The 24216-nt window shown below is 39.1% G+C and overlaps 1 protein-coding gene across 2 annotated transcripts in view; it reads left to right on the plus strand.

Annotated features, from left to right (window-relative positions):
- Positions 1–24216, plus strand: part of LOC109405826 (adenylate cyclase type 6) — a 626637-nt gene that overhangs the window by 559494 nt on the left and 42927 nt on the right. For both annotated transcript variants that reach the window (XM_062855487.1, XM_062855488.1), the window contains exon 11: positions 16229–16391. In XM_062855487.1, coding sequence (XP_062711471.1) covers positions 16229–16391 — 163 coding nt within the window. The remainder of the gene's footprint in view (positions 1–16228; positions 16392–24216) is intronic.

Below are 24216 nucleotides of genomic sequence, written 5' to 3' on the forward strand. Positions count from 1 at the left end.
ACTTTGTCCCAGGAGGACGTTACGCCAAGAAGAAGAAGAAGACGGTCGGCGGCATAAAATTTGAGAGATTATGTTGTTGACATTGCTCAGTAGTAGATGGAACACACGATACCTTCCATCCACTCCTCCGGTTATACTTCCTCCTCCCAAATCTTGGTAATTACCCAATGTGACCTTAGGGGCTGTCCATAAACCACGTGGTCATTTTTTTTGGGACTTTTCAACCCCCCCCCCCCCCCTGCGTGGTCATTAGTCCATACCAAAATTTTTATTTGTTCATACAAAATGGTCATTGGCCGAACCCCCCCCCCCCCCCCTCACGACCACGTGGTTTATGGACAGCGCCTTACCAGTGCTTCTCCACCGTATTGTAGAAGCTCGCTTGGTAGTTGATCTGCTCCAGCGGCTTTGTTGTTTTCAACCAGCCAACCTCCTCAATTTTTTGGAGGTTAGGGGCTGGGAATCTTTCGTGCTGCGCACGTACTCCTAGATCTGTTACCACGCCACCTTCGGTTCTTGCAACATCACCATTGAGATGCTCATCGTAATGCTGCCGTCACCTCTCGACCACCTCATGCTCGCTCGTGAGAAGACTCCCGTGAATGTCTAGGCACATGTCGGCTTGTGGCACAAAGCCTCTGCACGAGCGGTTCAGCTTCTCGTAGAACTTCCGTGTGTCCTTAGGGCGGTACAGCTCTTCCATCGCTTCACGATTTCGTTCTTCCTGCTGGCACTTCTTCCTCCGGAAAATTGAGTTTTGCCTGTTCCGCGCCTGTTACATGAGGTCCGAGGTGGTTTTGTGGGGATTTCGATGGTATTGCAAGAAATTTGAGAGGATTTTCAGGCGTCATGCATGCGCTTTCGAGAGTTTCGGAGAGTCTAAAGTGCGTCAGAGAAAGACAGTTTCAGGGGGACTACGGAAGAATTTCAGATTTGACTCAAATTGAGAGGCATTACACAGGCGTTTTCGGAGCGTTCCGAGGGTCTCAGGTACGTTATATGGTGCCCAAGAGTTTCTTAGGGATTCGGGTGCATTTCCGGAAGTTAAAGAGCATTCTCGGTGGGTTTCAGAGACATTTCGGGGACTTTTTTTTGTCGATTTCGAGGAGTCTCAGGTGCATTACATGGTGCCCGAGTTGATTTTAGGAGGATTTTAGAGACATTTCAGGAATTTCTAAGGTTTTGGGGTGGTTCTCAGGTGCATTACATGATTCAAGGGGGTTTTAAAGCACCTTTGGAGGCAGATTCAGACGATTCTCAGCGGGTTCCAGAGGCATTATGCAGGCGTTTTCTGGAGTTTCAGAGTGTCTCTGGTGTGTAACATGGGATCCCTTTTAGAGGGATACCGGAGACATTTCAGCCAGTTTCACAGCATTTTCGGAGACCCTTCACAAAAACGCTCTTCAAATCACCATAATCTCATTGAAATGTTCTTCCCGACACGAATGCACCCTCCAGGTGTAAAGTGTCGTAAATACATTACCAAACAAACAAACAAATGTTTTTGAAACTTCGATATAAGGGTGCTCCTCAAATCCCCTGACCTGATCTGTAATGTCTCGGAACGCCCCTGAAACTTCCGTAACCCCATTAAAACAACCTTGAAATATTTTTTTTCTCCTTCCCTGCTGGGGAAATAAAGCTCCAATATGCTGGACTTTTGTGGTATTAATATTTGGAACCAATTTTGAATGCCATTGAATTGCCCTTGGAACATCTTTGAAAGGCTCCAGAAACCCCGTAAAACGCGCCTGGAAACCCTTAGGAACGCTCCGAAAATGGCATTGAACGCATCTAAAACCTTTTGGAACCACCTCAATACTGTTGTAACTCACACTGAACCTATTAAAACGCCATCTTATCCTGACGAAACGCCCCGAAAAGCTTCCCGAAATCGCTGAAATAACCCCCTGAAAGGTTTCTGAAGTCCCTTGGAACCCCGTTTTTGGGATTTCTGTGAACTACTTGGGAACCCCCTTGGTCTCATCTTAAATGCGCAGGAGCTAGACTAGTACTGGTAAACTTGCTCCTCATTAAAGCCCTTATATAACTTATGCACAAAGTTCCCTTTTTCATGACGTACCCCCAGTCAATGGTAAAAAAGGTTTCAGTATAGAATTCAAACTCCGGTTGCCGGTCCAGGATTTTCTTGTAAAATTTATAATGTGTCTACAACATATGGAAAATTATAGGTAGAGAAATCCCTCAGTTAATACTGTGGAGGTACCTATAGAAAACTAAGCTTAGAAACAGGTTCTAATTAGAAGAAGAAGAAGACGATACAGCTACAACAACCTTATTCCACATCTACGTCCAAGAGCTTTGCCAGGCCAGGATAGCAGGTCCTTGAACGCACAAAGAAATGCATAAACAATTTCTCCCGTGCTGTGGATTCTTGTACTGCTGTAACAATCCGGCCATCTACAAACGTATTCCGGGTAACTGAAACTGCAAGAAAAACGAAGCCGTCCACTTTCCATGATAGGTTCTGACGGACGCTCATGCTCAAGGCTCAAGTGGGGTGTTGGGTTGGTCCTACCCAAGCCCATTCAGTGTCCACAAGTACTGGATGGGCGGCTGTCACTACACTTCACAGCGTTTGTTTAACGTTTGCCTTCAGCGTTGTCGTCGTCGTCATCGTCATCTGCTGTCAGTCAGCAGCGTTGGGGGCTGTCCATAAACCACGTGGTCATATTTTTGGGACTTTTCAACCCCCCCCCCCCCGCGTGGTCATTAGTCCATACAAATTTTTTTATTTGTCCATACAAAATGGTCATAGGCCAACCCCCCCCCCCCCCCTCCCTCATGACCACGTGGTTTATGGACAGCCCCTTGATCGTTTCGTTGGAATTTTCGCCCGCCCTCGCTCAGACAGTGCAGTGCGCCATGGTAAGTTGACCGGTTTCAGTAAACATTGCTTGAGGCCGACGACGACGACGGCGATGACAGGGCTCAGCCAGCGCGATGACGGCTAGACGATGATGGATTATGACCCCTTAGGAAGGAAAATGGAGCCTTCGGCACTGTACGATGCGATGGTCTTGAACAAAGATCGAATGTTTTGCACTTTGTGGTATATCATTTACCTTTATATGAACAGTAGTTCTGCTTTAACTTGATACCTTATCTGTTAACCTGCATCTCTATAAACTTGCATAATTTGATAGAAAACTAGATTATGTTGGAGTTCAGAGCATCTTCCCACGCCTACAACTACTAAGAAATCTCTGCAGACGACTGGCAAAACTTCTTGCAGATTCATCCCGGCTTCCTTCCGGCGCAACGAAAAACTTTGACTATAAGCAAATCACGACAAACTTTCACCGTACACAGCTCTTCACCCGTAACCGCATCTTTGTGGTATTTATCTTCCAAACACACGATAAGCATCGTCGATTTGTGGCTTTGCACCAACAAGACCCGCAACATTCTCTCCTCGGCGACAGCTTGCATCAACGCCAACATGTGAATTTGGTGGCACCACATTAAAGTGACAACAGCTCACATGATTAAGACACATTTTGGTAAGAGTTTGCTGCTCGTACACTGTCCAAACATAAAATGATAAAAAAAAACAGAAGTGGCCCTGCAATGCAAACATTCGGAGTGCCAATTCAAATTAATCAGATTGCAATTTGTGGTTCGTTGCGATCGGTACCCACCCCAACCGAACGATTGATGCATAATTAAAACAACATGTTGAAACAAACCAAACGGATATAAATTTATTCCCGTGCTGACATGGTGCTGCCTCCGATGTTGAAGTATTGTACCGGGTAGGTCTAGTGTCAATAGGTGTAGCAAGGGCGAGAACGAGGTGCTTAGTATGTACAAATCACGGGAACCACCGGAACGCAACCCATAAAAGCCTTATTCTCAACTGTTTTTTAATGGAAACGTCAATGCCACTAGGCAAAACTGTTACAAAATAAACAAACTCTTCAACTATTTCAAAAACATTACCACTACTACCACTATGCCTGCCTTTGTTTCTACCCGCATTCATGTACTTCGTCTTGGTCGAGTTTATCGTCATGCCTACCCTCGTTGTCTCCCTTTTCAGAGGAGCAATTGCTTCCTACATCGATTTCCTTGGTCCTTGATTTTGATCCATTGCAACGTTCCTCTCCTCTTCTTGGCGTAACGTCCTCACTAAGACAAAGCCTGCTTATCAGCTTAGTGTTCTATGAGCACTTCCACAGTTTTTAACTGAGAGCTTCCTCTGCCAATGACCATTTTGCATGCATATATCGTGTGGCAGGCACGAAGATACTCTATGCCCAAGGAAGTCAAGGAAATTTCCTTTACGAAAAGATCCTGGACGGACCGGGAATCGAACCCGTCACCCTCAGCATGGTCATGCTAGATACCCGTGCGTTTACCGCCTCGGCTATATGGGCCTCCATTGCAACGTTGTACCATCCAAATTAGCTTTGCTTGTTCTTACATTATCATCCAATGCTCTTTTTTTCATTGAATCATAATATACATACTTGTTTTACTTACGATTAAAATCCATTTTCTCCAACCCGCTCTGGAAAACCTTGAACCACCTATGGCTTTATTCGCACCTGACAAACTCCCGCCAACAATAACACTAGTTTACAGCATTTTTGAACTTGGTAATCTGATGATCATTTTTGGTGTAGAATCATGCCCTGAGTTCGAAAACGCGAAGGAAAAAAATTACAGTAGAGCGGAAATTTTTTCGACTTTCCATAGAAGGTTGATGATTTGAAATCGATTTTTGTTCTATTTTTAAGCAAAGTCGCTCACTTCAAACACCTCATTTTCGGTAATCAATGCTCCGATTGAGCTGAAATTTTTACTGTAACTCGCCCACATATGATATATCAAAAAATCGTCGAGAAAGAATTTTTAAATTGTTTTTTTCTTATTGAAAAAAATACATTTCTTCAAAAAAATTTGGGAATTTTGCTAAAATTTAAGGATATCGTCCCTAAAACACGCCAATATCTTGAATTTTATCAATCTGACGCAGCACCTGTATTCAGATGATCGAATGGTATTGTGTTCAGCTTTCGATTTATGGAAAAAGATTTAAAATTGGTTGAACAAAACGCAATATATTTAAATTTTAGTAAATTATATATTTTTAAAAGTTTTAAATCTCGATATTGAGCCAAAACTCAAAAACTGTTCTACTTTTAATTTTTTGAAGGTCGATTTCGAAATCAGCACTAATTTGTGCTCTAAAAATTTTGGACGTTGACAGAAGTTCACGACTTTCGTTTTATTTTGTAAACTAGTGTAATCGAAGCAATGTGTCAAGTGGCTTTGTTTAATCGAGCATTAATTAAAACCCAATTCTACAGCCAGGTGGATCTGCCTCCCACGCATTACGATGCTACTTCCCCTGTCAGATATCTCTCGCCAGCGCCACGCGTGGTTCCTCATCCCACATTCCCCATCGAGCGACGAAGGTGGCGGCGGCGTAAACACATTATTCCAGTTGAAAGCCTAATTTTATTATTACACACAAAAACACGGCCACGTTGACGACGGCAACGACAACGACGACGCGTCGTATGTTGTTACTGTGTTGTTGCAGTATGTACCCTGACGACCTTCCTCCACGTGGAACACATCACCGGTTTATGTCCGCTGGAATTTACGGAATACCAGCAGATGCTTTGAAGGGGCTGTGGAGGCTCGTGTGCGTTGAAAATATTACCGCAAAAATAAACAGCCGTACAAGAACTTTATAGGAAGTTTTGACGTTCTAAATTATGGCACAATTTGATGTTACAGTAAAGTTAAGACTTTAAGACTTTAAGAAGTAAAGGATGGCATTTATTTTGTTTGAAAATGGTTTAGCCAAAATGTATCGAATTGATGAAAAAATGTCTATTAGAATTTACAGAATTCTTCCATGGATTACTTCCAAAGTTCTTCCAGAGAATTCTACCAGATTATGCTCTAGAATTCTCTCAGTATTTCTGCAGGGTTTCCTCCATTGATTTAATATAAGATTCCTTTAAAGATTCTTACCATGGAACTTTTTTGGAATTCCTCAATGGATTACTTTTGAGACTGCTCTAGGGATACTTTCATGGATATCTCCTGAATCTGCGATTTTCTCCAGAGATGCTTTTAATACATTATTTACTATCTCCGTCAACGAGAAATACGTCCAGAGAACTTTTTGCTGAAAGAGGAATGATGAACTTAAGTGATCGTGCCTATGTTCTCCACATCAGAATAACTCGAACAAACATTATATGTATGATTAACAGAAGAAAATATCTCTGCACGCTAACGCCGCTCAGCACTAAAGTGCATAATTTCCAGACTACACTAAAATGTGTAACCCTTGTGTAGTAGGCCAAGATGTAGCGTTAAGTAATATGTCAGAATAAAGCAAGTTCAAGCCTGAACCACACGTATTTCTCTTATGTTCCCTACAATTCAGAAGTGGGGTGAACCCCATTTTGGAACAATGGAATCAAAATTTGAAGTTATTGAAGTTGACTAACAAAACTTGCAGCGAAAAGCGAAGCGGGTCGGTGAATTAGCGGCCTCAACGAATCACTGGAATTTGAAGTTTGAATTATTGCAAGCGATTCTGAGACGGCACTGGACGCATTACTCTCGAACCAAGAAGTGTACGAGAGGAGTTACGAAGCCAAAAGGAGAAAAGCTTGATGCATTACAACATCGAAGACTGTGTCATCAAGTTGGAGTTTGGAGAAAATACCGATGGAGTGGCCGTTAGCATCAAAGTTCACATCGAGGACGATGTGTGTTGTCAAGATGGGTAGGGAACATAAGAGAAATACGTGTGGTTCAGGCTTGAACTTGCTTTATTCTGACATATTACTTAACGCTACATCTTGGCCTACTACACTTGCACATTCACAAAATCAGCTCCTGTGTCCGCGAAATTGTAAAATTCGCAAAAAAAATGTGTACAGCAATCTAGCTAGGTTTACTAGTGACCTTCTCGAGCAGACGAGAATAGCAACAGCATAATAAAATGTGTTATTTTTTAAAAATAACTGAGTAGCGGAAAGAGTTATTTTCATGTTATTTACATAACATATCCTGTTATAAACTTGTCTGTCATAAGCGGCAAAATAACAAATATTATAACAAAAAAATGTTCCTGGAAGACCTGTTTAATAACATGTTTTGTTAGTTTCAATAACAACTTAATAACAGCGAATTTTGAAAATATTTTAATAACAAATTTTGATATGAATACGTTATTGATAACAATCTGAAAACAAAATTTGCTTTTTTTTCTTTTGCGGATAGGAACTCCTCCAAAGTCCCATATGCATTCAATGGGATACGCAACAATAGGATCTATTGTTAAATGTTTCATTCATAATTTGGATGCTTTTTTTGTCGCAAGCGATTTCTTATCGAAAACAGAGAGAAACAATAGTTCTCGTTTATTTTCCAAACAGCTTACGATGAAAAACTACCGTCGTTTTGAAACCCTTTATTAGGTGGTTTATTGTTTATAAGATTAATTTACATTATTACCTCATTGATTGACACATTTATCCTAGTTAATCTAAGTGGGCTCGATGCAGTGAAATCAATAAAAATAAAATGTCTAAAAATAATCAATGGAGTTCTTTTTTTACATTTTTGTCGAAAATGTGTTGTTCGTCGTTGAATTCCACCAGTTGATCCAGAATGTTTCATAAAATGGCTAACACTCTATTACACTCTCTATTTTCGTATTCATACCTAACTGAAACTGGGACAAAAAAAACAGGTATAGGCTGAGTGTACCAGTTACCGCCATAGTGGTTCTCTATTTGGCCATAGTGGTTATTTAAGATAATTCAAAATTTTGCATCATTTCAAGAGTTTTTATGACAAGATACATTCAAACTCTTGCTACTAAGGTTTTCATTATAGATCAAAACTTGAAAACTTTATAAATTTACACTATGGCCAAATAGGGAACCAATATGGCGATGACTGGTACACCTACCCTTCTTTTCAAAGTGCTTATAAAACAATAGGCTGATAAGTTGGCTCTGTAACGTAATGTCAGTAAGAAGATGAACTGATGACAAAATAATATTTTCTCTTACAGTTCCTCACGGAATTCTGTGAACAACGAAAATCTCGAATGGTGTAGTTTTGATTGCAAAGCTAGTTATGTTGTAATATTAATGATCAAATATTTGTACAAGTCTCAATGACACAATAATAACTAAACTTGTGCTACAACAAAACAAGTGATTGAAATGTAATTTATAGAAAATATACCAAGAGCACGATCATAACAAAATAAGATTGCCCAACAGAACATGTTATGGAACGGTGATGACTTAATAAGTTAATAATAACAAACCGAGATATAAAAACAGGTTTTGTGATTCCGTTGTTATTATTTTGATATTTTCCTCTGCTCGGGTTGGAAAACAAAAAAAATATCGAAATTTCGCATCTAGACGAGTGTACGTGGTGGTCTCCTGTTAGTCTAGTGGTTAAGGCTATGGATCGCTAATCCGGAGACGGCGGGTTTGATTCCCGTTCCGGTCGGGAAAATTTTCTCGACTCCCTGGGCATAGTGTATCATTGTGCTTGCCTCACAATATACGAATTCATGCAATGGCTGGCAAAGAAAGCCCTCCAATTAATAACTGTGGAAGTGCTAAAGCACACTAAGTTGGAGAAAAGGCAGGCCAAGTTCCAGTTGGAATGTCGAGCCAGAAAGAAGAAGAAGAAGAACGAGTGTACGAGCTATTTTTGAGAATGTGTTACTGTAACACAATTTTGTGAGGTCTGGAATTTATGCACTTATGAGTAGGGCTTACACATTTTAGTGCTGAGCGGTTTTACTGTGTGGTAAATTATTAGCAGCTTTAACATCATCCTTTCTCTGAATTCTAAATATTGTTAAATTGTTCAATATTATTCCTATTGATTCCACTACAGATAAGTTCCAAGAAACAGAACTAGCTGAATAATAGTTTCTTACGCTAAAGTTTGCTTAGGCGTGATTTGTTCCACTCTTGTACAGCAAAAATGTTTGTTGGGGTATTTCAACCTCAACTCTAAGGTCTTCTTCAGTGTCTCGTGCATGACTTCACAAGAAAAATAGCCAATGATCAAAAGAAGAAAATAGTACTGAATATCATATTGGCAGCTAGAATGCCAAAAAGTTCCTATGAATTTCTAAACGAATCATTTGGCCAGATAACATTCGGCCAAATAGCGCTCGGTCAAGCGAAAGTCTGGTCACCAATTTTGTAAATATACATTGTCATTTCATCCAGCCTTGTTGTTTTCAAATTCTATAGAAAAATTTCACTTACAGATTTTTTTCAACAAGATTTTTATTCAAGATTTCTACCAGTACTTCCTCAAAATTTCCTCCAAGGGATGCACTCTAAATTTGTCTACATTTTTTGCTAGGGAATTTCTGCAAAAAATCTACTGATGATTTCTCTACAATTTCATTCGAGGATTTTTTAAGGGGTTTATTATCAAATTCCAACGAGGGATCTTCCACTGAATCCTCTGGAAAGTTCTCCGGATGTATGTCTAAGGCAGAGGTTTTCAGACCTTTAGTCACGCGGCGCTTTTTTTGAAAGCAAACTGCCACGCGGTGCACGTGGTCAAAAACTTGTTTTTTTTTCTTTTATTTTATTCAGGAGTTTTCTGCCGTAGGCAGGTCGTGATTTGTTGAAAATTTGTATGTGTTTTCTGACGCGAACACGTAAAAAGGTGTTTGACAATGTAATTCTAAGACATTTTTGGATTAAATTATTACCGGTGTCATGGCCATGGCCTGGTTTCTAGTGAAATTTGTGTCTGGCTATGAGTGAAATTTTTGGAGGAATCCTCGGAAGAATTCCTGGAGGAATCTCCGGAGGAATTTCTGGAGGAATTCTGGGAGGAACTTCTGGAGGAATCTCCGAAGAAACCTCCGGAGGAATTCCTGGAAGAATATCCGGAGGAGGTTTTGGAGCAATTTCTGGAGGAATCTCCGGAAGGTCTTCCCCGTGGAATTTCCGAAACAAATACTGCAGGAATCTCCGGAGGAATTTCTGGAGGAAACTATGGAGGAATTATTAGAGAAATCTCAGGAGGAATTTCTGGAGAAATCTCCGTAGGAGTTGGAGTCTCCGGAAGAATTCCTGAATGGATACCTGGAGGAATCTCCGGAGGAATTGTTGGAGAAATCTCCCTGGTGCCACTCCTGATGTAATCTTAACAGAAAATCCTGGAGAAATACCAGAAGAAACTATAAAAGGAACCCAAAAAATTACTTCTAGGGAAGATCTAGAAGGAGCTTCTGAAGGAATCCCGGAAGATGTTGCTGGAGGAAGGATTAAAATTTTGAGGATCCCAGATAAATTTGATAAACAATTCCTGGAGAAATCCCAAAAGGAATTCCTTGAGGATTCATATAAGAAACGCCCAGAGAAAACCTAGAGGAATCCCAAATAGTTCTATTAAAAAAAAAACTCCTGGAGAAATCTTAGAATGCATTACTATAGAAATCCTAGAAGGAACTCTTGGAATGATCCCGCATGGAATTCCTGCAGAAATCTCCGAACAAATATCTGAGTGAACCCCGAAAAAAAAAATACTAGAGAATTTCCGGGTGAAATTATTGGAGATTGGTTCGAAATAACTCATAGTAGAATCTTAGAAAAAAAAATCTCAGACACATTTAATGAGAATCCCCGGCGAACTCCTGATGGATGTTCCGGTGGTACACGTGGAAGAATTTCAAGATGATTTTCTGCGTAATCCCAGAGAAAAATCTTCGTACGGAATGCCAGAAGATTCATCACAAAGAATACTTCGTGGATCTTCATAAAATTTCCCGTGAAGCTTTGTCCCAACAACTCCATAAAGTAACCGCCAGTGTCCTCCCACCGTAGTCCGAACCCCAATATTAGTTCTCTTTTTTTTTGTCTGTATTAACGAGATTTTTAACCCTAGGCTAGTTTATCTCGGGACCCACGTTTTACTTCCCTTCCGAAGGAAGAACCCACATTTTGAGAGTATGTCGGGAGTGGGATTCGATCCCAGGTCCTCGGCGTGATAATCAAGTGTTCTAACCATCACACCAGGTCCGCTCCACAAATTAGTTCTCTCTGTAAAAACATTAAAAGTTCTCCCAGAATCCCAGCGCAAAGTCTCTCATCAGTATTTTCCTTGCAAAGCTTCACAACTCCGTTGGAATCTCACTATCTGGATTTTCCCCAGAATCCCACCCAAAAGTTTTAAATTGAAACATTTTCCCAAAACGCGCGCAAAAAAGTACATTTCAATTTCAATAACATTGCCTGAGGAAACAAATGAAATTTCTCTTAGTCCAAATCAACAACCTGATACCCTTTTCTTTACATCCCTCTTACAGCATCGTTTCGTTAAAATGCTGTTAGTTAAAGAAAAGTCAAAATTACTTACGGAAAAAGGTAAAATTTTACTTGAGCGCTCTATTTGTCAACAGAAAACTTAGCTTTACAGTCGTTTCATCCACGGATTCCTTCAGGAAACTTTTACAATAATTCCAGCTAATTTTTTTTGAGAAGTTTATCATACATTTCTACCAGAATTCTTCAACAATCTACTCCTCCAAAAGTTCACACAATTCTTTTTGAAATTCCCCCATAAATTTCTCCAAAAATATCTGTAAATATTTCTACCAATATTTTTATCCTCAAAAATGTTCCAAAGCACCCTCCAGAATTTTCGTTTAGGAACTTTTGAAAATACCAAGAGAAACTTGTCTGATGTTTGCTCAAGAGTAAAACAATAAACAATAAGTGAATGTATCAGTTAATTAATTCTGCCAGTACGAATAGTAACTTGATCTACACAAAAACTTTTGAAATCTCAGTTAAACTAAATCAGGGGCAGACAAAATCGATGCGTCATAAAATCGGGTCTAGACAGTTACCTCAATCTATTCCGTTTTTCATAAGAAATACCGAAACCGAAAAAAAATATTAAATTAAATAATTTCAGAAATTATTCTGGAGAGCTTTCAAAGCTATTGAAGTTTTTTTTTTGTAACTGCTCCAAAAGCTTTGTCATTCAATTCATATACTATTTTTTTAATCCGTCAAAAGTTCTTACATACATTCTTTAAAAAAAAAATAGATTTTCTAAGAAAACTCGTCTGCGTGCTCTTCTATTAGTTTTTCAATGATATTTGCATAAAGTTTAAAGAGAGTTCTCCTAAATATTTCAAAGATATTATTCTCTTTTCTGTTAGAAATCAGATCTTCTGCAAAATTTCATCTAAGAATTACTGGAGGAGTTTCCTCCAAAATGCATTGGAAGTTCATCTGTTAATTTGACCTGTATTTCCTACGAGATTTTTTCTACTACTTTTGGAGTGTATTCAACTCCCTTAAACTATTTAACCATGACAAATTTAAAATATGTTAGTTGTAGTGATTGAATACACAATAAACAATGACTTCTGAAAGGTGACTAAACCACCAATTTTTCAATGATTTTTAATAAATGCAAATACGTTTTTAAATACACCAAAAACCATTTGGAGATATACAAAACACTCCTTAACATCAGCCAAAAATATAAAAATTTTGATTGTCCACGAAACAAAAATTACAAAAATGCTCAAACTCCAGAAATTCTACCGTTCTGGGTTTTTCCAAGGATTTCTTCAGGAACTTCATCAAGGATTCCACTTGAAATTTATTTGTGAAATTCTTCACATTTTTTACAAGAATTTCTCGGCAATCGGAATCTCCAGAAGTACATATTTTCTTCCAACGTTCGTTTGGAAACTCCACCATATTCATAATTTCTACCATCTTTTCTTCACCTAAAATTCTACCAAAGAACACCCAGAAATTTCTTTCAGTATTCCCTCGCAAGTGCTACCGAAAATTATTTCAGATATTATACTGAGGAACAAAACTATCCTAAAAATGGCTCCGCTAGAAATTCTTATAATACTTCTTCCAAGGTTTTTCTCAATAGTTTTAACAAGATTCTTTTGAAATTCCTGAAAGGACCTCATCAGGATTTTGTCTGAGGTTTTCTCAAAGACAGGAGCTTTAGATACTTCTGAAAATTCCTCAGAGATTGCTTCCTGAAATTTGTTTAATATTTATTCCGGAAATCTCGTTGAAAACTCTTCTGTTTCGCAAACAAATGTCTGCGAAAATTCACTGGACATTCCTTTAGCAGGCCCTCTGAGGATTATTCCAAGAATGCCCCTTACGAACTCTTCCAAAGATTTTTCAAGAAATTCAACCGAGGGAATTTCTCGGATTATCCTTCTGTAATCTTTTTTTTTTAATTTTTATTTCTCTGTATTTTAACTTATACTAAATCTACACTTGCCTTCTGGAATCGTTCTAGGATAATATTCTTGTTCAATAATATTATCTAGAGTGATGATGGGTATTATCGGCAGGTTTGTTCTCTTCGTCATGGGGGTTTTTTCCGGCTAAACTTCCTGAAACTTGGTCGTATGGTTCAGCTTAGTTGGGAACGATTTGAGGCCAAATCTGAGTTCAACAGCTTTCAAAAAACCTCCCATGACGAAGAGAACATGCAGTTTGTAGTTTTTTTAGTAGTTTTTTAGGAATTGCCAAAAGAATTTGCAAGAATTTGGAAGAAAAGGATTTACAGGACAACGCACTTAGCAACTTCAAATGGAGTTGCAATTTCAAAATTCGGCAATTCTAAATGTATTTCCAAATGAATTTTAAAAAATAATTTCTGGAAAAACTTCCAAAAAAGTGTCCAAGAAATTCTCGAAGAAATCTACGATGGATTTTCTGTGCAAATTTCCAAAGAAATTGAAAAAAAAATATTCAGAAATTGCCACAGGAATTACTGATTTCCATTTCATTTCCCAAGGAATTGATTGCATTAATTCCCTAAAGCTAAAAAAAAAATCAAATGAGTATCCGAAAAAATCTCCATGGAAATTTTCGAATAATTTCTTGGAAATTTTTCAAAGGAATTTCTGAAGGAATTTAGGAAGAGCTCTCATAGGACTGCCAAAGGAATTTCCAAAGCAATTTTCGAAGGAATTCTGAAACAATTTTTCGAAGTGTTTCTTTGACAAATTCACAACAACAATCTAAAAAAAACACCCAAGGAAATAACATGCTTGAGAAACTCCCAACATGATCTTCTAAAGAAATTGTCTAAGCAGTGTCCAAAGTAATTGTCGAAAAAGTTTTCGAAGAAATTCACAACGTCATTGCCCTTTTCAAAGGCGTTACTAAAAAATTTATGAAAACAATGACCGAAGAAATTTCCAAATAAATTGCCTTACAAATTGCAAAGTGATTTCCAAAAAAGTTGTCTTTTATAGTTCCGAAAGGAAGCACCACAAGAATTTACTAAGTTATTTCTTCAGGAACTACTGGAGAAATGTAAATGCCAAAGGAATGGCCAAAAAAGTATGGATGGAGTTCCATACACGAAATTTTCTGAAAATTATATTTTTCTTTGAATTAGTGATGTATGGGTACGGTGATTCGCCAATCGTTGAACACTATTCAAATGTTAAACAGTTTCTGAAAACATTATCATAAAACTAACTTAAGTAATTCTCGCTGAATGTAAACGTATGGTGTAGATGCGTATAAAATACATGTGTGCCATGATATTGCATCAATTAAGCTACATAGTTTTACATTTCAAAAAAACTATTTAAAATTTTGTCACGAAAACTGCACAATTCTAAAAACTAATTTTAAGAAATTGCTGTATCAAGCTTTGCTGATGAATCGACCTCAAATATTAAAGTCTCACCATAGTTACAAGAACCGGAAGGATGTGCTTAGCTCTTCAACATTTTCCAACATAACATTTCCATAGTTATTTAATTAAAAAAAAATGGTTCGAATCATTTCACTATTCTGGGCTACTGGCTCTTTTTGAGGCAGGAAAATAAAAAAAAATCCAAAGATACATATCTTTGAAGACATCGTTTCAATCCAAAATAGTTATTTATGCAACAAGTTGCAAAATGATGATGTTTTCAGCACGAGTTGTACATTTATCCAACGAGGCTTGCCGAGTTGGATAAATACAACGAGTGCTGAAAAAATCGAGGTTTGCAACGAGTTGCATACAACATTTTTTGTAATTACGAAAAACATTCATCTAGTAAAATAGTTTCTAGCTACACACGCGCATTCCGAGAAAACAGTAAATAGACGTCCACGTGCATAAGCTGATTTTCCGATCAAGTAGTCAGTTCAGTAGACCAACATGCCGATTTGACTGTCACAAATTTTCAAGTTTCCGTCCAGTTCAGTCTGGCAGTTTTCCTTCAAGGAGGAGATGTTTTTGATGAAATAATACCGGAAGTGACCTGCAACACGTGCCTTGACATGAAATTGATAGGCTTCCGGCGGATTCACATTATTAACGATGGAAAACTGTGCAAAATTGTTTAAAATTGGCCATTCAAGCAAAGGTGCCGAAAAGTACTACTTTTCGGCACACTTAAGAGTGCTGAAAAGTAGTACTTTTCGGCACTCTTTTTCAAGTATGCAAAAGTAGGCCGTTTCGTTACCCTTACACAGACGGAAAAATGAATACTTTCGCAACGTAATTACAAAAAATAGTTTTCGAGATATAATATTTTGAAGAACAAAATTAGGTTTCTTTCATAAACATGGTTAAACTCAAACAAATTGATAAATATGGAGTAAAAAATGTCAGTTTTTTCGTACTCTGAGCTGAAAATTCTCCAATTTTATATCAATTGTTTAACCATATGTAGTGTACACTGTTGCATATTACAAAACTATGCATTTAAACGTGTATAAACATTCAATTCAAAGGATATGAAATTCACTGAGTTATATTCCAAAAAATGGACCCCTGTTCAAATAGTCCCACACCATAATAAAATGGTGAACAAACTACAAAACAAACCAACATATGTAATACGGCCACCTATCCCATTAACAAGTCCAGCGTAAAAAGTGAGAGATGAAGCAGAAACCAACGCAAATAGCCATTCTTTACAATGCATTGCATTCCGAACCAACTCAACCAACTCGCCCATTCGACACTGCACTGGGACTATTTTAACAATGTGTATTTAACCTTCCACCGTACCGCTTTCCACTTTCAACGGTCCAATCCACCGTCGTCGGCCGGTCCCACTTCTGAAAAAGGCAGCGAACGCCAAGCACCCCGCAAACTATTTTCCCAACCATTTTTGTCTATTTTTTTCATACTCCTTTTTTTCTGCCCTATGTTTCCACAGAAAGTTCACATCGTCCGGCGGGTGCACCGTGATTGCGATCTACATCATCTACACCATGCTGCCGATCCGGCTGAGGGAGGCCATCGTCGGTGGGACGCTGCTGTCACTGTCGCACATCGTGCTAACCTTCTACATGAACGACTCGGACGATGACAACGAGGTGGTAAGTGTTGTTGTTGGTGCTGTCTGTCATATACAGGGTGACTGGTAATTCGTGTTACACCCGAAAGGAGGTGAAAGTAGACCATATTTGCAGCAAAAAATTGTTCTACAGGTAGGTCCGGAAATCACTGCTAAGTGAGTTATTCAAAAATTAGTGTTATTAAATTACCCCATCTTTAAACATCTCTAACTCAGAAACTATGAACCGTATAATCAATCTAAGCGCATGGATAGAAAGTTTAAAGCTTTGTCTTTTAATGCTCTTTAGACAGGTAATTGATAAAAAGTCATTTAAGTGCAGAAATTTTGACTTTTATGTAAAAAGTGCCTAAAAATGTACCCCCTTTTCACCTTTTTTGATAGTTTACTCGTGAAAAACGTGATAAATGTGAGAAATGTTCTTCTACAAAACATTCATTTTTTGATACGCTACCAAACTGTCCTTTGGTGCAACATTGTATCTGTCATAGTTTTGTCACAATCTTGAATTCAAAATTTTGTGAAATAAATCAATGTTTTTATTGCAATACTGTCTGGCAACCCTACACGTTTGCTTGCTGTTGGTCGTCGTGCGCATGGCAACGAAGTCCAGCGTCGCGGCGGTGGTCATCGTTTGACAGAGCCAACAGTGAACGGCAAATTGCGCGCTATGTTTATGAATCAATCTCAAGGCATCCTTTTCTTTGGGTGAAGATTCATTTCGCCTAGATGCCATTGCCATACACCCAAACCCACTCACTGGTGGAATTTAGCGAGATCATACAGCTGGGTGGCACCGTTTTAAGGGATATTCAATCCTACGGGCCGAGACTGGATCCGGGCCGGGGCCGCGGCCGAGACTCGATAGGGCTTTTTGTCGCTTCGTTCTCACTGCACACAATGCTCACCGGGCTATAGCGCCTGCGCACCAGCAATTTATGTTGCGCGAACGCACGCACAGTATGAAGCGGTTGTCATTTATTTTTGTTTTTGTTTCTGCGCACTTTCTCCAGTGTGATTGATGTACATTCATCCAGAACTTTCTTTTGTAATTTCTACAGGAATCTGGGATTCCTCCAGCTTTGTTATGATTTCCCTTGGAATGCTTTCTGGGACTCTCCCGTAGTTCTTTCTGGAAAACCTCTAAAGAGATTCTTCTAGGAGTCCTTCCTGGTATTTCTCCAGCTACTCCTTGAGTTCTACCTCCTCCAGGAGTAGCTTCCCACAGTTTATTTATTTTCAGTTTAACGGGAAGCCCTCCTGAAGTTCCTGAGAGTGAGTCCAGGAGCTCCCCAGGCATTCCTCCAGGGCACCCCCAAAAAATACCAAGGGAATTTCTTGAGAATTAGCCCAAGAATTTCTCCAGCATTTGTCGTAGAATCACCCTAGGATTTTACTGGGAATTTCTCCATTATAACTCTGGAAATTAATGCAGGAGTTCTCCAGCAATAATGCATGCTTCTCTTCAGGATTTTTCCCGAAAATTACTGAAGGACTCAAGGGATTTCTCCAGAAATTCCTGCATTAATACCACCAGGACTTCCTCAAGGGATTCCTCCAAAAAATCCTCCACGATGTCAACTAAAAATTCTTCCAGACGTTCTTCCAGGAATACCTCCAGAAATTCCATCAGGTATTTTTCCAGGAAGTCTTCTTGGAAATACTCCAGGCATAACTCCAAGAATTTCTCCGTGAGTTACTCCAGGTATTCCTACAGGATTCTTACAGATGTTTATCCAGGAACTACTGCAAGATGTCCTCCAATTTTTTTTTTCAGGAAGGAATTCCTCCAGTGATTCCTTCATAAATTTCTCCAGTAAATGCTCCAGAAAATTCTTTAGATATTCCTTCAGAACTCCTTCCTGTGTTTCCTCCAGGAAATCGTCCAGAAATTTCGCCAGTGATTCCTTTAATAAATCTTCTATGGATTCCTCCATGAGTTCGTACAGAATATCCTCCAGAAATTCCTCCAGACATTCCTCCAGGAATTCCTACAGAAAATTCTCCAGGAATCCCTCCAGGAATTTCACCAGGAATTACTTCAGGAATTCACCCACGAACTTTTCCAGAAATTCCTCCAGGAATTCCTCCAATAATTCCTCCAAGAATTCTTTCAGGAATTTTTCCTAAAAGTCTTCAAGGATATACTCCATGAATTACTCCAAGATTAGCTTCAGGAATAACTCTAGGAATTTCACCACGAATTGCTTCAGAAATGACTTCAGGGATTCCTACGGGAATTCGTCCAGGTACTACTTCAGGCTGTCCTCAAAAAAAAATCCTCCAGGAATTCTACAAGGAAATTACTCCAGGAACTACTCCAGGAGAGCCGTCAAGAATTCCTCCCAGAAACAATCCAAGAATTCCCATAATTTTTCTTTGATTTACTCCAGGAATTCGTCAAAAAATTACTTCTGGAATTTTTCCAGAAATTCCTCCCAGAATTCCTATTAGAAATACCTCAAGGAAATGCTTCAAGAATTTCTTCAGAAAATCCTTAAAGAACTCCTCCAGAAGTGCCTCCAGCAAATCTTTTAGGAATTCCTTGGCGATTTTTTTCAGGAACTTCTCCAGATATTGCTTAGGAATATCTCCATGAATTCATCTTGAAGAACTATTCCAGAACGTACTCCAGGAATTACTCCAGGATTTCCTCAAGAAATGTCTCTAGAACTTCCTTCAAGAATTCCTTCGGTTAACTTTCCAGGAATTCCTCCCGGAATTATCTCAGGTACAGTATTCCTTAAAGAGTTACTACAGGGATTCCAGGAATAGCATCAGAAACTCCGTTAGAATTTACTCCAAGAATTCCTCCAGGAATCACTCCAGTAATTCCTCAAGGTAGGATGTCATCCAGGAATTTCTGTAGGAAATCTTGAAAAAAAATTTGAACGGATTCTTGATTGAAATCTTGAAAGAATTCTTGGGGGAGTTCCCGTAGCAGTTTCTGGAATAATTTCTGGAGGATTTTCAGGGAGAATTCTGGAGTGATTTTTGGGGAAGATCCTGTAGGAATTTCTGGAGGATTTCCTGGGAGAAATCCTAGAAAAGTTTATTTAGGAATTCCTCCCAGACTTCCGCCAAGAATTGCTTCAAGAATCCCTCTATGAATTTCTCCAAAAATCCCTCGAACAGTTCTTTCTGGGATTTTTGAAGAAATTTATTCAGGAATTACTTTACAAACTCCTCCAGGAATTCCTTCATAAATTCCTCCAGTAATTCCTTCAAAAATTCCTCCAAGAATTTTTCCATGAATTCCACCAGGAAATCCTCCAAAAATAACTTGTGAGATAGCTCCAGGGATTCCTCCTTGAATTCCTCCAGGTATTGCTCCAGTGACTCTTTCAAAAACTCCTTCAAGGCTTACTACAGGTATTTCTCTAGGGATTCCTAATGAAATTTCTCCAAGGAATTCCCCCAGGAATTCTTCCAAGACTCCCTCCAGGTATTTCTTCAAAAATTCCTCCAGGGATTATTTTAAGAGTTCCTCCAAGGATTCCACCAGGGATTCTTCCAGGGAGTAATTCCTGAAAGAAACTCCGAAGGAACTCCTGGGAGGAATTCTTAGATAAATTTCCGGATGACATCCTACCTAGAGGAATTACTAGAGTAATTCCTGGAGGAATTCTTGGAGTAAGTTCTAACGGAGTTTCTGAAGCTATTTCTGAAAAAATATGAAGCGCTTCCCAGAGGAATCCCTGGAGTAGCTCTTTAAAGAATTCCTGTACCTGAGATAATTCCGGGAGGAATTCCTGGACGATTAACCGAAGGAATTTCTGGAGGAAATTCTAGAGATATTTCTTGAGGAAATCCTGGAGTAATTCCTAGAGTAGGTTCTGGAATAGTTTTTGGAGAAAGCCTTGAAGTAATTCATGGAGAAATTCTTAGAGTGTTTCTGAGAGGAATTTCTGGAGGCCTTCCTGGAAAATTCTTGAGGAATTTCTAAAATAAAACCTTGAGAAATTTCGGGAAGAATTTCAGGACAAATTCCTGGAGATATTCGTAAGCAATATCTGGAAGAATTCCTGAAATAATTCGTGAAGGAATTCCTAAAAGATTGGAACCACTTCTGAAGCAGCTCTTTAAAGAATTTCTAAGAGGAATTCCTGGAGGCTTTCCTGGATAAATATCGGGAAGAATTCGTGCAGGAATCCCTGGAGTAGATCCTAGAAGAAATCCTGCAGTCATTCTTAGAGGAATCCCGTAAGTATTTCCTTGTAGAATTCCTGGAGGATTTTTTGAGGATATTCTGAAGTAGTTTCTGGAAAAATATCCGTAGGAATCCCTGAAGTCATTTCTGGAGGATTTTCTAGAGTTATTCCTGAAGCAATTCTTAGAGAAATTAATGGAGTATTTCCTGGAATACTTTATGGAAGAATTCCTGAAGGAATTCTTAGAGGAATTTTTGGCGGAATTTCTGGAGAAGTTCGTGGATGAATTCCTGGAGTAATTGCTGGTGGAATTCCTGGAGGAATTCGTGGAGTATTTTCTGGAGAAATTCCTGGAGGAATCCCTAGAAGACATATTGAACGAATCACTGGCGAAGTTCTTAGAGGAATTGCTGGGGGAATTCCTGGATGAATTTCTGGTGAATATTATGTAGGTATCCCTTTAGGAATTCCTAAAAGATTTATTAAAGGAATCACTGGCGAAATTCTTAGAGGAACTCCTGGAGTGTTTTCTGGAGGAGTGCCTGGAGGATTTTCTGGTGGATATTCTGTAGGAATTGCTGGAGGAATTCCTAGACGATTTATTGAAGGAATCACTGGCGAAATTCTTGGAGGAATTCCTGGAGTATTTTCTGGAGGAATTCCTGGATGAATTTCTGGTGGATATTCTGTAGGAATTCCTGGAGGAATCCCTAGAAGACTTATTGAACGAATCACTGGCGAAGTTCTTAGAGGAATTGCTGGGGGAATTCCTGGAGGAATTTCTAGACGATTTCCTGGAGGAAATTCAGGAAGAAATTCTGGAGGAATCTATAAAGAATTTTCTGGAGCATTTACTTCCAGTTATTCCTCCATCAGTTCCTGCAGGAATTCATCCCAAAATTCTACCAGGAAATCCTGCAGGGATTCCTCCAGGAATTCCTCCAGAAAATCCTCATGGGATTCCTTCAGGAATTCTCCCGTGAATCATCCAAAGATGCCTCCAGGAATTCCTTCAAGGGTTCATTCAGGAATTCCTCCTGGGCTTCCTCCATAAATTCCTCCTGTAATTGCTGCAGGAGATTCTCTAGAGATTCCTCCAAGGATTCCTCTAGAATTCCTTCCAAAATTTCTCCCAGGAAATCATCAAGAAATTCCTCCAGGAATTCCTTCAGTAATTCCTCATGGAATTCCTCTAGGAATTTCTACAGGGATTTCTTAAAAAAATTCTCCAGAAAGTAGTCCATGCATTTCTCCACGAATTACTTCATGAATTTCTCCATAAATTATTCCAGGAATTCCTCCAGAAATTACTTCAGGTACTACTCCAGGAGTTCATCCAGGAATTTCTCCGGAAATTCCTAAAGGAATACCACCAGAGATTCCATCAGTTATTTTTCCAGGAAGTCTTCTTGGAAATACTGCATGCATAACTCCAAGAATTTCTCCGTGAATTACTCCAGATATTTCTACAGGATTCTTACAGGTGTTTATCCAGGAACTACTGCAAGATGTCCTCCATTTTTTTTCCCAGGAATTCCTCCAGTGATTCCTTCATAAATTTCTCCAGTAAATGCTCCAGAAAATTCTTTAGAGATTCCTCTAGAATTTCTTCCTGAACTTCCTCCAGCAAATCGTCCAGAAATTCCTCCAGGAATTCCCCCTGTAATTCCTCTAAGTATTTCGCCAGTGATTCGTTCAATAAATCTTCTAGGGATTCCTCCAGGAATTCCTACAGAATATCCACCAGAAATTCATTCAGGAATTCCTCCAGAAAACACTCCAGGAATTCCTCCAAGAATTTCGCCAGTAATTCCTTCAATAAATCGTCTAGGAATTCCTCCAGCAATTCCTACAGAATATCCACCAGAAAATCCTCCAGGCACTTCTCCAGAAAACACTCCAGGAGTTCCTCTAAGAATTTCGCCAGTGATTCCTTTAATAAATCTCTCCAGGAATTCCTCCAGGAATTCCTACAGAATATCCACCAGAAATTTATCCAGGCATTCCTCCAGGAATTTCTCCAGAAAATACTCCACGAATTCCTCCAGGAATTCCACCAGGAATTACTCCAGGAATTCATCCATGAACTTCTCCAGTAATTCCTCCAAAAATTCCACCAAGAATTCCTTCAGGAATTCTTCCATAAAGTATTCCAGGAAATACTCCATTAATTACTCCAATAATTGCTTCAGGAATAACTCTAGAAAATCCTCCAGCAATTGCTACAGGAATGACTTCAGGGATTCCTACGGAAAATTTTCAGAAACTACTTCAGAATATCCTCAAAAAAATCCTCCAGGAATTCTACAAGGAAATACTTACGGGATTCCTCTAAGAATGACACCAGGAATTCTTCTAGGATCTACTCCAGGGATTCCTGCACGGATTCTTTCGGATATTTATCCAGGAAAGCCGTCAAGAATTGCTCCTAGAAACAATCCAAGAATTCCCATAATTTCTCTTTGAATTACTCCAGAAATTCGTCAAAAATAACCTTCCGGAATTTTTCCAGAATTCCTCTTAGAAATTCTTTAAAGAGCTGCTTCAGAAGTGGCTCCAATCTTTTAGGAATTCCTTCACGAATTATTTCAGGAGTTCCTCCAAATATTGCTTACGAATATCTCCAAGAGTTCGTCCTGAAATTCTTCCCGAAATTTCTCAAGGTTTTATTTTAGAAATTCCTCAAGAATTTTTCCAAGAAGGCCTCCAGAAATTCCTCCCAGAAACACTCTCAGAATTTTTCCATTAATTACTTCAAGGCTTTCTCCAAAAACTATTCCAGAACCTACTCTAGGAATTACTCCAGGATTTCCTCAAGAAATGTCTCTAGAATTTCCTCCAGGAATTCCTTCGATTAATCGTCCAGGAATTCCTCCCGGAATTATCTCAGGTACAGGAATTCTTTAAAGAGCTACTCCAGGGATTCCTCTGGAAAGCGCTTCATATTTTTTCAGAAATAGCTTCAGAAACTCCGTTAGAACTTACTCCAAGAATTCCTCCAGGAATTACTCTAGTAATTCCTCTAGGTAGGATGTCATCCGGAAATTTATCTAAGAATTCCTCCCAGGAGTTCCTTCGGAGTTTCTTTCAGGAATTACTCCCTGGAAGAATCCCTGGTGGAATCCTTGGAGGAACTCTTAAAATAATCCCTGGAGGAATTTTTGAAGAAATACCTGGAGGGAGTCTTGGAAGAATTCCTGGGGGAATTCCTTGGAGAAATTTCATTAGGAATCCCTAGAGAAATACCTGTAGTAAGCCTTGAAGGAGTTTTTGAAAGAGTCACTGGAGCAATACCTGGAGGAATTCAAGGAGGAATCCCTGGAGCTATCTCACAAGTTATTTTTGGAGGATTTCCTGGTGGAATTCATGGAAAAATTCTTGGAGGAATTTTTGAAGGAATTACTGGAGGAATTTATGAAGGAATTCCTGGAGGAGTTTGTAAAGTAATTCCTGAATAAATTTCTTCAAAAATCCCAGAAAGAACTGTTCGAGGGATTTTTGGAGAAATTCATAGAGGGATTCTTGAAGCAATTCTTGGCGGAAGTCTGGGAGGAATTCCTAAATAAACTTTTCTAGGATTTCTCCCAGGAAATCCTCCAGAAATTCCTACAGGATCTTCCCCAAAAATCACTCCAGAATTCTCCCTGAAAATCCTCCAGAAATTATTCCAGAAACTGCTACGGGAACTCCCCCAAG

Source organism: Aedes albopictus, chromosome 3 (genome assembly GCF_035046485.1).
Source record: "Aedes albopictus strain Foshan chromosome 3, AalbF5, whole genome shotgun sequence".
NCBI classification, from domain to species: domain Eukaryota; kingdom Metazoa; phylum Arthropoda; class Insecta; order Diptera; family Culicidae; genus Aedes; species Aedes albopictus.